The sequence below is a fragment of the Epinephelus lanceolatus genome, chromosome 4, assembly GCF_041903045.1.
Source record: "Epinephelus lanceolatus isolate andai-2023 chromosome 4, ASM4190304v1, whole genome shotgun sequence".
Lineage (NCBI taxonomy): Eukaryota > Metazoa > Chordata > Actinopteri > Perciformes > Serranidae > Epinephelus > Epinephelus lanceolatus.
This window is the reverse complement of record NC_135737.1, coordinates 31825180-31840271: the sequence shown is the minus strand read 5'-3', so window position 1 is coordinate 31840271 and position 15092 is coordinate 31825180. Positions and strand designations below refer to the sequence as shown.

The window sequence follows — 15092 nt, the reverse complement described above, 5'->3', positions numbered from 1 at the left end:
GAACCCACCATTTCTGTTTTTATTTAAGAGCAAAGCAGCCAGTTTTTTAACAAGTGACAGTTGATGACAGAATTGTGAGGATGTCAAGAGTCATGACAAGTGTCTCTAACATTTGTAATGTTGTTTTTGCCTCCCAAGGTAGTTCAGAGCCTGATGTAAAGGAGCTGGTACCAAATCATGACATGGTATGATATTTATGCAGAATTTAAACAAGAGCTTCAACTGGAAAAGTATGTGTTGCATGAAAACCCCAAAGTACGGGTAGGGTATTTGTAATTTTAAAGTGAACACACCAAAATTCCCAAAGTCATTGGAAGATTGAAAGGGCTGGATAGAAATCAGTAATTGTACTCTGTAATTACCGAGTCTCGATTCTCTGATTCGAGAATCGGCAAAGCTGCAGGAGTGTTCCAACCGCTCCGCAACGTATGGTCGTCCAAAGCTATCACTACGGCCATCAAGCCACACCTGTATATGTCAGTGGTCATTCCAACAGGGACCTACGCCTGTGAGACGTGGATGAGGACTGCCAGCATTACCAACATGTTGGATGTCTTCCACCTACGATGCCTCAGAACCATCTTGAGGATCTCATGGCAAGACCACATCACCAACGATGAGGTGATGAGAAGGGCAGGGGTGGCGCTGCTGTCTGGCATGGTCTCTGACAGGAGAATAAGAATGGCTGGACACATACTCTGACTGCCAAGAGAGAGACCAGCGAGTGTGGCAATGGACTGGGTGCCTGTGGGCAGCAGGAGGAAGAGAGGGAGGCCAAAGAAGACGTGGAGACAGACGTTTAAGGAAGACCTGAGCGAGGTGGGTGTCAGCTGGCATGGTGCAAGGAGGGTCACCAGGGACCGGAGCAAGTAAGGGGCTCGTCGCCTAATGTTCCAATAGGAACGGGAGGAACTAAGTCTAAGTAACTAAGTCTGTAATTACGATCGTCTGGGAGATGAGTATCATTTTGTGTGGATGTCAGAATGTGAGCTTAATTAATTAAAGTCAGAGGTATTTGCTTGATTATTATTTAAACTACTCATCTCTGTTTAAATTAATTGTCATTATAATCAGATAAGCCAAAAATTATTTATAGACGAGGTGCTTTTTTGAAGAACGTCTTTAGTTTAAGTAACATTTGTTGTAATTTCGTCACACTGCGTGCCATTGATTTGTTAATACTCTTGTGCTCCATACCATGTGATCACGGTCTTGGGTCAAAGGCACAGGGCACGTGTGAGTGGGTACGCTTGTTTACTGTGTGTGTGTGTGTGTGTGTGTGTGTGTGTCTGTGTCTGCAGGGCCGAGCTTGCGTCTCTTTAAAGGGGAATGAGTGTAATCTTGGAAAAGCAGTGGCGTGGAACCCTGTCAGGGAGCGTGGGGGAGAAAAAGACAGAGACAGAACGACTGCGAAAATGACTTTGTTATTCACACAACTACCAAGACGACAGAAAGTTTCTATCTGTGCACATGCCTGAAAATTACCGAGTATATTCAGCTCAAGACAGGTTTGTGTTATTGTGTTTTATGTTATTTATGCACAACTTAAGGCACAAATAAATATTACGATCAGACTTACTGTCCTTCATGGGAACAAAGGTGGGTGTGAGCTACCAAGAGTGTGTGTCTTAATGAAAATGAAACTAAGCTGCTGACTGTGGCAGATTTCTGCTCCACTGCACAGGTTGAATTTCCAATTAGAGAGAGCTACGCTTGTACAGAGTATCAAAGACCTGCAGCACTTATATACACCTTTCTATAGAGCTGCATCACCCGCAAACTCCCCATATATGGAGCCTCTAATACCAGCCGAGCACACGCATGCACTGATAAATAGAGATGGATTTGCTGTCACGTACAAACGTTTACTAAAGAACAGGAGAACCCTCAGGTAGAAAGACAGAGAAAGAGTGCAGGGGAGAGATGGGGACAAAAACACTCGGGTCGGTTGCGAGCATGAATGCTTTGATATTGTAGACGCACACGCTCCCATGTTTTTGTAACGTGTGTGTGTAATAAGTGTTTTCATGCCAAGACATGTGCTATCTCTGCGTTTTATGGAAAAAATCTATTGCCTCAGTGACTCCAGGTCATTGGCACCAACTTCACAGTAAAGAATTGCCTTGAACCGCTGGTCCTGTGTTACTTTAAATCTGTCACTGACTCACTTTTAGACGTACTGGAGGGCAAACTGCTCATTTGATGATGCAACAGCTTCGTGAGGCTACAGTATGTCGTTGCATCATAACATGAGCAAGGGCTATTTTTTGAAACTGATGATCTTTTATATTTCCAGAAAACTAGACATAAGAAGATGCATTTTCATCCATATATTTACATCTCTTTCAAGTTCAAAAAGCACTTTCACACCCAAATTCATCAGAATGCTCTTTAATCAGTTTTTTTTTGCCATTTTTATGTTCACCTCGGGGGAGTTAAGTGCACAGATATTTCTTCTGCCTTTATAAATTCCTTCCTGCATACCAAATTAAGTGTGTCAAGAGATACTCTCAACCATCAGCTGTCACCTGTGCTGTATCTAATCATAAGGCAACAATGTGGCTCCATTACAGTCATTACAGCGCTGACTGATGATTTCCTTCAAATCACCGAGCCATAGATGTTGTCCACTGCAGTGCTGTACCACTGAGTTTTATGCATGGCGCAATACTGTATGTGAGAATGGGCCTCCTGCTTTGTGGGTCTTTCTTGGTCAGCAGAAGGCGGCACGCTCTCCCCTCCCCTCTACGACACCAGCTACCAACGACTGCACCAGTCTGCAGCGAAATACTGTGAACGCAGCAGAGTTGTTGAGGATCACCATCTGCAGCACAATAAAACGGGATGAGAACATCACCGCGCTCATCTTCCTGCATCAACTCTACTAATTCGACGAACTCCTCATCACAAAGTCTTCTCATACTTATACTGGAATATACTTTTAGGGTCTTTTCCATGTCCTTCTTATATTTAGATACATAAAAATAGCTATTATTTCTGTTAAATGTCTCTCTATGCATTTCAATGTAATGCACACAGCATAACAACACTGTATAAAAACTGCTTTAACTATATGATCCTCATGTGCTCACAGAATATTAAATCCAAGGATGTTATTTTTATGGCTGCACAGTTTTCTCCCTGTAATTAAGCCTGATGATATAAATGATGTTGCATCTCTGGCAACGTCTGGATCTTTGCTAGAATTTCAAAGCCCATTTAGCATTATTTTCTACATGCATACACTCAGAAATCCATTCTCAAAGAGCCAAGAGTACTGCCAAACCAATGGTTGATCAACTACCAACTCTGTAGCTCTGCACAACCTTTTGACACTTGAATTTGACTTAGTTTGACAACAAATTGTAGAGCTACTTTGTATCTTTGTGACTGTGCTAATACTGCAAAACTAGCACTGTCCTCAACTTTTTACTCTATATTTGTTTATAGTTTGATAGCGTCAAATGAAAACCAAATACTGTCTCTTCATTACATCTGCTCATAATCTTATGTTTCAGTCCTGTGTTGTAAAACTGCCTTGTAATGTGTCGGCACATTCCACTCGCAGCAGTTATATTACAGCTAAATGAAAGCTACTATCGTCATACTACAAGCCGTCATGCAAGGACATATGTTTGGGTTTAGTGTCCTGTAATTCTGAGACATTGTGAGACAATCATACGTGTGTTTACGATGAAGTTTGTTGGACAGTTTTATGTTTTGCCTGTGAGATATAATGTATATCTTACCTTTATTATGTCTGCTTGCCAGATGATAGGCCCTGGATCTGTAATGTATGTGTGTTTGAGTGTAGATGCTGTCCAGGTCCTGTCTCCAGGTGTCTGGGCTCAGGGATCTGAAGAGCTGTTCCACAGTGTCAAAGGCAGCTATGGTCCGGTCCAAATCCTCCAATGAGAACGGAACCTGTGTGACTGTGGCTGGCATTTGCCCTACAACACTGTCCTGCAGAGAGCAAGTGGGAAAGCGAAAAAAATTAGGGATTTGATTATTAATTACCTTCAGCACATTGGGGAGATTTGTGGAAGTCCTGAGACACAAGTGAAAAAAAAATTCTGGTGATCCATTTCTAACTCTGTTCTAGTGTAAATTGTTGTCTCCTGTGTTTAAGGCTTTAGAACAGCTGAAAATAGGTTTTACCAGGATAATCTTTCTTTTTTTTCTTCTTTTTTTATTTCTGGACGGGATCATTAAAAGTTTGTTGTTGTAGTTATAATTTTGGCCACAAGAGGCTGAAGTTTATCACTACCTTATGTTCCCTATACATTGCTAGACAAAAGAAGGGCATGACAGTAATGTTATATAACTTGTTAACAATCAGTAGCCCTTTTTACATGGAAATCATGCTACAGCGCCACTACGAAGTCCAGTCTGTATGCCGCCTTTGCATTTTTACACAGTACCAAAAATGAAAATGGTGGTGGCTAGTGTGTGATTTTAGACAGAATGGCAGCATCACAGAAGCAAAAGAGGCATGATGGGCGTGACATGTAACACAACAGCACTGGCCTCTAGTTTGACATATAACAAGTTCACAACCAATAGCAATCATTTACTGTCTCTGTTATATGGCAGCTGATCTCATCGTCTGCTTGGAGGGTAAGGAACTCCTGGACCTCATTGTTTTCCCTATTTGTGGACATTGTCGGCTGCTGTTCCTCTTCTTTGAGTTAGCTGCTAACTGCTAACAGCTACTTATAAAATTGCCCGCAGTGGGTTGCATGCATAACAGGTCATCAAAACGTCATTAAAACGTCACACCCGTGCCGCCCAAGATCCCGTACCGTCAGCTGTCCCTTTTATAAAGACTGCGTTTCGGCACTCTTCCAATGCCCCCTTAAAGGTGAGAAAATTCTGCTCCCCCATTCCACGATTGTACCGTTTATACACAGAGGCGAGGCAGCATGATGGTGTGAAATTCCTGCCTTGAAGAGGCTGTGTAAAAGTGGCTATAAATATATGTACCTTGTGTTTGGAGTGCATGGGAAATTAAAAGTCACTAACAAGAAAACAAGAAGGCTTTTCATCCTATTAGAACATGGGGTAGTGGTGCACTTCAGCCTCTCGTGGGTAAAATAAGTATACAACAACAGGAAAGAGAGATTCTGGCAAAAACTTTTTTTTTCATCTGGCAAAGCATTTTTTCACCTGTTTTACAGATTAAAAAAAAAAGCAACTTAAAAAGGTTATCCTGGCAAAACCCTTTTCACCTGGCATAAAGTCTTAAACACAGAAGATAAATTAATTTTACAGGATTGTTTTTCTGGCTTGCCTCTCGGGGTTTCCATAGAAATCACAGGTAACTATTGGCCAAAAATCTTCTTGGTAGTTTGTGAGTCACTTTATCATTTCCTTCACCACTATGGTACTACACAGAATACAACCCAATTTAAAGGGTTACTGATGAGTCAGGGAACTATTCAAAATGATGTTTTGCAGTGTCTGTGTATGCACAGAGACAGGCGGGGTACTACTGCAGCTGATGAAACATAGGTTTTCTTTGCAAGCATTAAAAAGGTATCCAAGGATTGATGGGAAGATTTGGAGATACCAACAGATAACCTCTAGGCTGCCACTGTCACTGTTGGTCATATTGACTCCTCTAACACTTGGGGTCATTAATCAGATCCCTACTAAACATTTCAGACAGAGCTTTTAGTGAAATGGAAAACAGATTTTCAAGGAGACGTCTCGACCTGATCAGTGTCTTCCTCTACAGTGCAGCTCTTTCTCTCAAAATCTGAAATACATACTAGTCCATACCCACTGGTAGCTTTGTCACCTTCTACCTATGCCAGTTCTCAATGCCTATGCGCAGTTTCACACACAGAGACAGAATGACTGACTGACAGAATGACACACTCACAGTTTCCGTGGTTATGTACAGCATACCATACCATGACTTAGTCATACCAAAAATTAGAAAAAAAACAAAAAACAAAAAAAAAAAAAACATGCGGTCACAGGGGGAGCCACAGTGATCGGTCACATTTTAGCCATTTTTAAGCATTTTTCTGTTGTTATTGTGCCACCCAGTTGCCAATTAGAGTTACATTCTTTTTAGTTTAGTAAAAATCGATATGGCAGTTAGGCCTAGATAAGAAATTAGCTCTCTAGTGCCCCCATTTTGTTTGATTGGGTCAGTAATGGAGGGATTATATGTGGTCATATGCCTACAAAGTTGCGTGGTGATCGGTGAAACCCTTGAGATGTTATACACCTTTATGTGATGAGCCACGCCCTCCGCAATATTCATTGCCTTATAGAAGCTCAGTTTTAGTAAGTTTTCCAACTTTTGCCAAGAGGGAACTTTAGATATTGGTCCCTAGATTATGTTCACCCAGTTTCATGCAGATCGGTCAAACTTCCTAGGAAGAGATCGATTTTAAGTGTTTTTCAAAAAATTCAAAATGGCGGAAAATCTATATAACCGGAAGTAATGGGTTCTTGAGGCAAATTTGTTCCTCATGAGGAGAGGCATCTCTGTGCAAAGTTTCATGTCTCTACGACATACAGGGCGTGAGATATGCCCATTCAAAGTTTGCCATTTCAATCGGTTGCTATAGCGCCCCCCTTTGGCCAATTGATATAATATTGCTTCATTTACATCCTCCCATGACCCTCTACCACTGTGCCAAATTTTACATGGATTGACCAAGTCAGTGAAGAGAAAAACGTGGAACAGACACACAGACACACACACAGACAGAATTTTCGTCATTATATAGTAAGATTACTTACAGTAATATACTGATGTTGAATCTCTCTGTATTGTGGAGTGTGATCAAAACACTATAAATGTCTCATTTTCTGTGGTTATAAATACTGTTCATGCACTCACAACATGTAATTATGAGAGTAGTCTGACATTAAGAAGAAAGTCAAGAAACCAGCCTATAGCCTGCAGTGTAGCACACTGTAATGGAAATATTTACTCAGTGTTTTGCCATGTACAGTATGTATGCGTGACAGTAGTCTATATGCAAACTGTGCGTGACTGAGCTTGATTTCTTTCCAAACCCACTGTCATTAGTGTGCTAATTCAACGACATAACAAGTCTTCTAAATCTGTAATAATTTCCCACCTATCTATATTGTTAGTGCCATATTTTTTGCAACAATACTTTGAATACCACTTTATATCAAACACTGATGTCTTTTGTGTGAATGACAGCATCTGAGATAGTCAGGTAAGAAAATGAAATAAAGATAAGTAAGAAAAAAACAAACAGAATCTCTTACTCTTTAAATTAAGTAATCTTATGTGACACATTTACCTTTGATTTATCTTTGTAGTATGTTCGTTTTCCACCACAATGAATATTATCAGCAACATGGGCAGACAAAAGCAGTAACATATTGCACAGATGATTCCAACACAGCTCCCTGCTGCAGGCTATTTATCTAGCAAGGAGGCAATTGCAATAAAATTCTTGTGGCATGATGGACTAATACGCCTGTGACTTCAGTTGCCATAATCAGCACAGACTTCCATACAGGTCAAAAGACACGAGGGTGAAGTGATGACAAGATGTCAGGAGAATTAGATTCATCAAAATTTGAGAAGTGAAGTACACCTCTGAGACTTAACATTTGTTTATAGGTATAAATTTAAAAAAATCTCAGTATCACAGCGAGCTATAAAAATGTGAGTCTGGCTCATGTATAAAAAAGGCATTAGATAAATCAAAGCTCCATTAAACTTCTTTTCAAATATCATCTAATACGACTTGCATTTACTTTAATTATAAATTGTGTGTTGTTTAAAATATATTTTTCTCCATGTGGTTAGGATTGTAAAACCAATGACAGGATGAGAGTTAAAACATCATCAATGTCATTACAATAAATGTCTCACTTTGTGCTTGCTCTGTAATATGAACAGCAGGAACTTGATGTAAAACGACCACAAAACGAAACAGATTCTGTATCAGAGCACCATTTGAATATAAAGTGGAAGAGGCCAACAAGCTGCACATTTGCATCCCATCTGCAGTGGCAGTGACATATCCATACATACACACGATAAAAAAACATGCACCCACGTACATTTAACCATTATCAATCCATGTGGAAAAACTGCCACGCAGCCCGATGCACACTAATTATGATGGCCACATATGTTACTGAACCCCAGACACGGACTCACACAAATTATAGCGATGTACTTATAGAAACATTAGTCTATGGAAGCATGTCATCTTACATCTCAGGCTTTATGCATAATAAATACAGTACATACATGCATGGCTGTATGCTGTGTGTGGGTGTGTGTTAGCCTATATGCAAATTACCATATGTCATATTTATTAGTGTAGCTACTGTTCTCTGTTGAGCTTATGATGACACATATGTGAGGTGACGAGGTTGGATGGCAGGTAGGCTGCATGTGTCGAGTGTGATAAATAGTATCTGCAAAAAAGTTATTCGAACATAGTTTGGAACAAGGGATTTTTCCACAACATTGATATTAGTTTGAAAAAAAAAAAAAAAGTATAATCCCAATGATGGTGACATTTTCTTAGCTGTACTTTCATTCCACTCTGTGGTTAATGTGAGAGCTCCGTTACTGCCAAAAAGATCTCCTATTATAACTGAGGTCAAGAACGCCTGTTTAATTTTAATTTTAGGATTTTAACAATTCATAAAGTGTGTAAGTGTGTGCATGACTCACCGACATGGGCATGGTGACAGCCTCCCAGTTGGTGTTGGATGCAGGCAAAGGAGAGTCATACTGCGGAAACGGACAACAGAAATAACCAATCATCAGTTGATCAATTAAACAGATATTAGATTTAAAAAAAAAAAAAAAAAAACATACCAAAGAGAAAAAAAGAAAAGATGATGATTGAATGATTGGAAAAAAACTGTTTGGTTTTAGGGCCCTAAAAAGGCACAGTCAAGACAGCTCTCAGTTTGTGGTAAGAGCAGTTTGATTGTGATTGATTGAGGCCATCAGGTAAAATAAAAGTGACTCCAAAGCAACTAAATGTATAAATCTTTTGCCTTTTACGAAAGATGTCCATGGAGACCATTATATGTGATTTAGGTAAGACTAAAGGAGTCATGATCCTATCTTTTACATGTCACAATAACTGCACACAAAGCACCTTATACTGAAAAAGACATCATTTCTATGAAGCTCTTTACATGGCCAATTAAAGTAAATATTCCTCTAATGTTCCTGTTTACATGCAGCTGTGCTCACTCTGATTAACGTGCCCTAACATGTCGTTTATCACGTCAAAATACGGTAAAGTGAGCCATTTTCCTTTTTTGCGTAAAGTAAGTCAGCAAGTTTCCCACCTATAGTGGACTTGTTGGACCATGCGAACACAGCCTCCCTCTTTCAGTCCTTCAACCACCTTCTTGAAAAGGTTGGCATTGCGATATTTTCGCATATCCAAAAACCTGTTGATATCCAAGTCTTTCATAATGTAAGAAAGTATGTGTTTCTCCTTTTGACTAGAAATGTAGGCTTTTCCTTTGGGTATACATCTCTACCACAGCCTCACAAACTTCTCACTTGTTTGTGTATAGGGTTGCAGTGATATACAGATTTCAAGGAACAACATGATATAAAAGTAGATGGTTATACTGTGAACATTTGCACATCTCCGATATTGGAAAAAAATTGCAACTGGATGGAGAATCTCCCCTGTATTTTGGTTATATTTAAAAGCAAGACTTTTTACACGGGCGGCACGGTGATGTGGTGGTTAGCACTGTCACCTCACAGCAAAAGGGTTCCTGGTTCAAACCCCCTGTGTCAGTGTCGGTTTTCTCCGGGTACTCCAGCTTCCTCCCACAGTCCAAAGACATGCAGGTTAATTTGATGACTCTAAACTGCCCGTAGGTGTGAATGTGAGTGTGAATGGTTGTCTGTCTCTATGTGTCAGTCCTGCGATAGTCTGGTGACCTGTCCAGGGTGTACCCCGCCTCTCACCCAATGTCAGCTGGGATAGGCTCCAGCCCCCCCGTGACCCTCCAGAGGATAAGCGGTTAGAAAATGGATGGATAAATGGAAGAACTTTTTACACATACTTTCATTAACAAAATGAGTTTCAGTTACAGTGATAAAATGTTTGTTCAATCAAATATATCCCTTCCATTTTTCATTCCTTTAAGGATCACTCTGATAGAAATAATATAAATTTTGTGAGACGGTGATACAGTGATACCGTGAAACCTCAGTATTTTCTGAGACCACCATCATACCATGAAAATCTCATACTGTTGCAGCCCTATTTATGCACAACAACACATACATGGCAACACACAGAGCTGACCATAAGAAGGCAAGAGGCCATGTATTGCAGGCCGCGGTAAAAACGCATATTCTGAATGCGCTGTGTACATGTCCAAAGAATGCTCCTAAAATGTGAATAATACTGGCATGTCCCACATGTCACAATCAGAAAATGCTTAATTCGGATTCAGGCTGAATTCATAATAGCCAAAGGGAATATGCTGTTTACATGACCCGTATCAAATTCAGAAAATTGTCATATTGGTAGTAACAGTTGAGTTAACTTTAGGTACCTCAAATCACAGGTCAGGTTAAAATCATATCAATTGTCAAAATTAGGGGATATGAAAATATTTTAAACTTGTTTAAAAGGATGTGATCCCCAGACATTTTGTAAGCCTACATATCCAACCTCCTCCATGTGACTTGTTGCACAGCACACATCTACATGAACGCTGCAAAATCTTAGTTGTTGTGTAGAAGCTAAAGTGAATCTGTTCCATTAGATTTCTGACTAATATCTGTTTCTACAACCTCTCAGACATGACAGTAATACTGTACATATTTCTTCATTTATATCATCATAGCTTGTACTGTAGGAGACGGGGTGGAGCTTCACCCGTTACGTAAGGTCAACCAAGATATTCAGGTGTCTGCCTGTCGAACTGATGGGCTGTCAGTAAATTCCTAAAAGAATTTCCAGTGAAGCTGGTCACAGCTTGCCTTTCTTTCTCTCTTTCTGTGTGTGTGTGTGCCTGTGTGTGTGTGTGCCTGTGTGTCTGTGTGTGCACGAAGGAAATCAGAATCTGGTTAAAGCATGTTTAGATGTTAAATGTCATGCCAATAAAGCCTGATGAATTGAACTGAACTGGGAAACACTCAGCAGACTGACATACTGTATTTGGCACACATTCTTTGTGTTTCTCACACACTTACAGACACACACACACACACACACACACACACACACACACATAAAATCTCAACGGCTATCAAATCCCTCTCCTTGAAGAGTCTTAAATACCATCTCCGGTCAATATGGAACAGTAAATCTGCTTCAACCACACTTCAAAGACACTTTGCCCTCACTTTGCCTGTGTGTGTGTGTGTGTGTGTGTGTGTGTGTGTGTGTGTGTGTGTGTGTGCGCGCTAATGTAATAGAGTTGACATCAAAGCCTGTCAGTGTGCAAAAGTTTTTGTTTAACAGATCCTCGCATGTGGCCTTAGGATAAATGTACTCATATACCCAACCCAGCTGTGACTGAGGTCAGAGGGTTTCCTGTAAGTGTGTGTGTGGGTAAACCCATGTTTACAGATTCCTAGTATCATTTCCTTTTAAGGTTAAATGCCTCATCAAGCACATCTGGGCCACTTAGTAGGGCTGGAAGGAAGACTTAAGAGACAGAACATAGGGGTCCCGATGGGGGATTGACTGCTCGTGGCGGTCCGCTCTCTCCTGTGTGCTGGTGGGGGTCCATCCTGGGGGGTCCAGGCGGGTGGCCCTTCGCAGTCCCCTGGTTCCTGATGCGCTGGGGACATATGCCTTGCAGTATCACCGCCTCCTTGCCTCCCTTGTCCGCCCGGGCCTGGGTGGGCTCTCGTTACTGTCCGGTCCGGCGTCTGCTGGTGGCCGGCGCCTGGTGCGGGCCCGTCCGGTGCGGTGCTGGTTCTCTCCCCGGGGGCGGTGCCGGGCCCCCGCGCCTGGCTCCTTGGGTCGGGGGCGGTCCCTGGGTGCGTCCGTGGGTGGGGGATGGGGGTGGGGGCGGGCGGTGGTTGGGGGGGGTGGGGGCGGTCCGCGTCGGGCGGTGGGTGGGCGGGCCCTCCTGCTCCGCCTGTCTGGGGTGTGTCTCTGGCTCTCTGGGGGTGCCGGCCTTCGCCGCCCTGGGTCCTTGGGCCTGCATGGTGTCCTGCAGCCTCTGTGGCTCCATGGTCTTGGGGTCTGGGCGCTCCTGCGGTCTTGGGGTGCCATACCGCCCCCCTTCCCCCGCAGGGCTGGCCCTGGACCCTGGTGATGGTTCTCATAAACACATTGGAAGGGTTCAAATACACGCATGCATGTTTGACACTTCAGCTCCATGACGCATCGCAAAGAACCGATGGGATCACTCCAAAGGGGCCCACTTGCTTCTCGAACTTACCACACCGCGCTGGCAACTCTTCTCTGCAATCGGGCTTTCCCCCTCCACCAAGACTCTCACATTTTTGGTGTTCAGTATAGACTTCTCTTTTGTTTTTGTTTTTCAGTACAGTATAGTAGACATGTATATGTTTATTTTCGATAATCTGCATGGAGCACAACCACCTCAAGGCCACAATACATCAGCTACACTGCCTGTTTCTCCCCTGTTTTTTTTTTTTTTTGTTTCTTCTCCGCATGCACCGTCACTATATAACTCAGGACTTAAGCACCTGCCCCCTCCCCCTTGCTTGTTTCCTTACTTTCCCCCTGACACACTTTGGTGTATCACGGCCCTCTCTGACTCATATTAGAAAGTTTTTCCAATAAAGGCTGTTAGGCTAGTCTCCAGGGAGGGTGGGTGACGGTCACAACCACGCATTATGGGTATAAAATACTTGACTGCAAGATTAACAGTGCATCAATCTTCACAAGAAGCTTACACCCTTTAGTGGCACTAAGCTATGAAGACCAATGCAGACAAAAAAAAAAAAAAAAGAGACATAACATTTAAAGGGAGGACTGAAAACCTCTCAGCGTACAGGCTGAAGTCACCTGACAACTGGAGTACTAAACCTATACTTTTGAATTTTTACTTTTCATAAAATGTGCTCTACTTGAATTTGAATTAGATGTGTAAATGTATATAATTGCTAAAAATGTAGCTCAGTTTAAAGTAGATTAGTGTTGATTTAAAGTGATCAAAATCTAAGGTCACTTTTCTTATTCTTCATCTTATTTAAACTGACTAACAACAGAATGAACAGGAGTAACTCATTCATATATCAGTTTTCATCAGTCATCCTGCTTCTGTGTGGGGAAACCAAACTCTTGTAAATGATATCAAGCCAGGCTGCACTTTGCTTATTTATCTTCTCTGGTGTTAAAAACAGATGAACAGGTAGAAGCAAGACAACAAAAGTGGTAACATGACTGCACCCCGTCCAGTCCTTGACCTGGAAGCATCATGGAGGACAACTCAAACACTGAGCAAACTGAGCGACTGGAGCGACTTGTACCAAAGAGAATTACTGTGTCCGTCATTTGGATACATTTTAGCTTTCATAAAGACGACGCTGAACAGATAGAAATCAAATGTAAACACTGTGGAAAAAACATTTTAGCAACCAAAAGTAATACTACTACTACCAATCTGTTTCAGCACTTGGAGCACAATCATGTTACTGAATATGAACAGTGCATGGCTCAGACAAAAGAAAGAGACTAACAATTGCCCAGTGACAAGTGCCTCCACAAAGCAAGTCTTGATTAGACAAGCATTTACACAGTATGAAAAAGATTCAAGAAAATACTTCATCCATGTGTGTTTCCTTCAATTAATATAAAATCAGAAGTTAGATATGCCCTCTTTCATTAGAAAAAATATCCTAGCTTTAATAGATCATACTTACTGTACAAACCTTTTCAGTGAACTATGAGGGCAAAAAAATAAAAACAAAGTATTCATTCATTAATTATAATTGAGGTAAAGTGTTCAATTAATTGTGATACTGATTTGAGGTCGTATCGCCCAGCCCTTATATGCATGTCTAAATCAGGTCCTCTGTCACACGAGCCTGTAGTTGGTCTGCTTTGCTTTCACACCATTGATGAACCTCAGTAGAATGTAAACTTAATGTATCAGAGTTCAAGACATACTCTGCAGGATTTTTCTTAAAAACAATGCATAGGCTCAAACAGAAGCAATCTGTAAGGGGGAATATATACTCTGTGTCACTGTGGAGCCTATGCTGTAACCTATGACTTAGCCTGACGTGTCCAGAAATGTAACTACATGTTGTGCTGACACAGACCTCCGGTCTATTCTTGTAAGCTGAAACCATCTCTCTAAATGGAAATGAAGCTTTTGCATACTTTGATTTCACAGATACGAAACAATACATTGTGAAGACAATAAAGCCTCCACAAATTAGCATTTTAAGTCCTGTGTGTGATTTATCCTGGCTTCATATGAGCAGAGGAAATCTCCGCTCTTTGCTAGGTTAATTTATACAATGTAAAATGCCATAGGCTTGTGCTAATAACGTTAGCATGTTGTATTTGATTGGAAAACGTGTTTAGTATAAGACAGTTGTTTTGTCAGTGAACCTTGTGAGTTGTAATGGAGCCAAATTGTGTAACATTACCTTTGTTAAGTGTTGCTGTTGTCCCTGGTTTCATATGAGAAGAGGAAAAGTTTGTTAGCTGCTAGGCTAATTTATACAATGTAAAACACCATAGGCTTGTGCTAAAAACATTAGCATGTTGTATTTGTGGGTAAAATGTGTCCAGCAAAAGACAAGTGTTTGTCTGTGAATGCTGCGAGTTATAGTGAAGCCAATTTGTGTACTTGTGTTTGAAATTGTCTCTATTAAGCCATGTTTAATGCGTGTTTTGGATGTGTTGTGAATCAACTAAACTTAACAGCACTTCATAGAAACCCCGCCTAGTGTTTTGGAGGTGTAACTGCAGAGTGACACAGACACACCACCGCACAAGTATAAATGCTCACAATGGTGTAGGCTTTGTGTGTAGGCTATGCCGAAGGGTCTACCGCACAAGTAGGCCTATGAATCCCGCTTAAGTCATCACCTTTGACCCACTGGAAACGTGTGGTGATGTATATATCTGCAGTGACTCTGCCCTCTG

General features: G+C 41.4%; 1 protein-coding gene across 3 annotated transcripts in view; it reads right to left on the bottom strand.

Annotated features, from left to right (window-relative positions):
- The window catches only part of pdgfd (platelet derived growth factor d), an 87950-nt gene that overhangs the window by 18582 nt on the left and 54276 nt on the right, over positions 1 to 15092 (bottom strand). For 2 of the 3 annotated variants that reach the window (XM_033630578.2, XM_033630579.2), the window contains exons 4-5: positions 8693 to 8752; positions 3750 to 3963 (exon numbers count right to left, since the gene is read on the bottom strand). In XM_033630578.2, coding sequence (XP_033486469.1) covers positions 3750 to 3963; positions 8693 to 8752 — 274 coding nt within the window. Of the gene's footprint in view, positions 1 to 2406; positions 2825 to 3749; positions 3964 to 8692; positions 8753 to 15092 lie in introns of those variants that run through there. The other variant, XM_078167135.1, reaches the window with a different exon arrangement.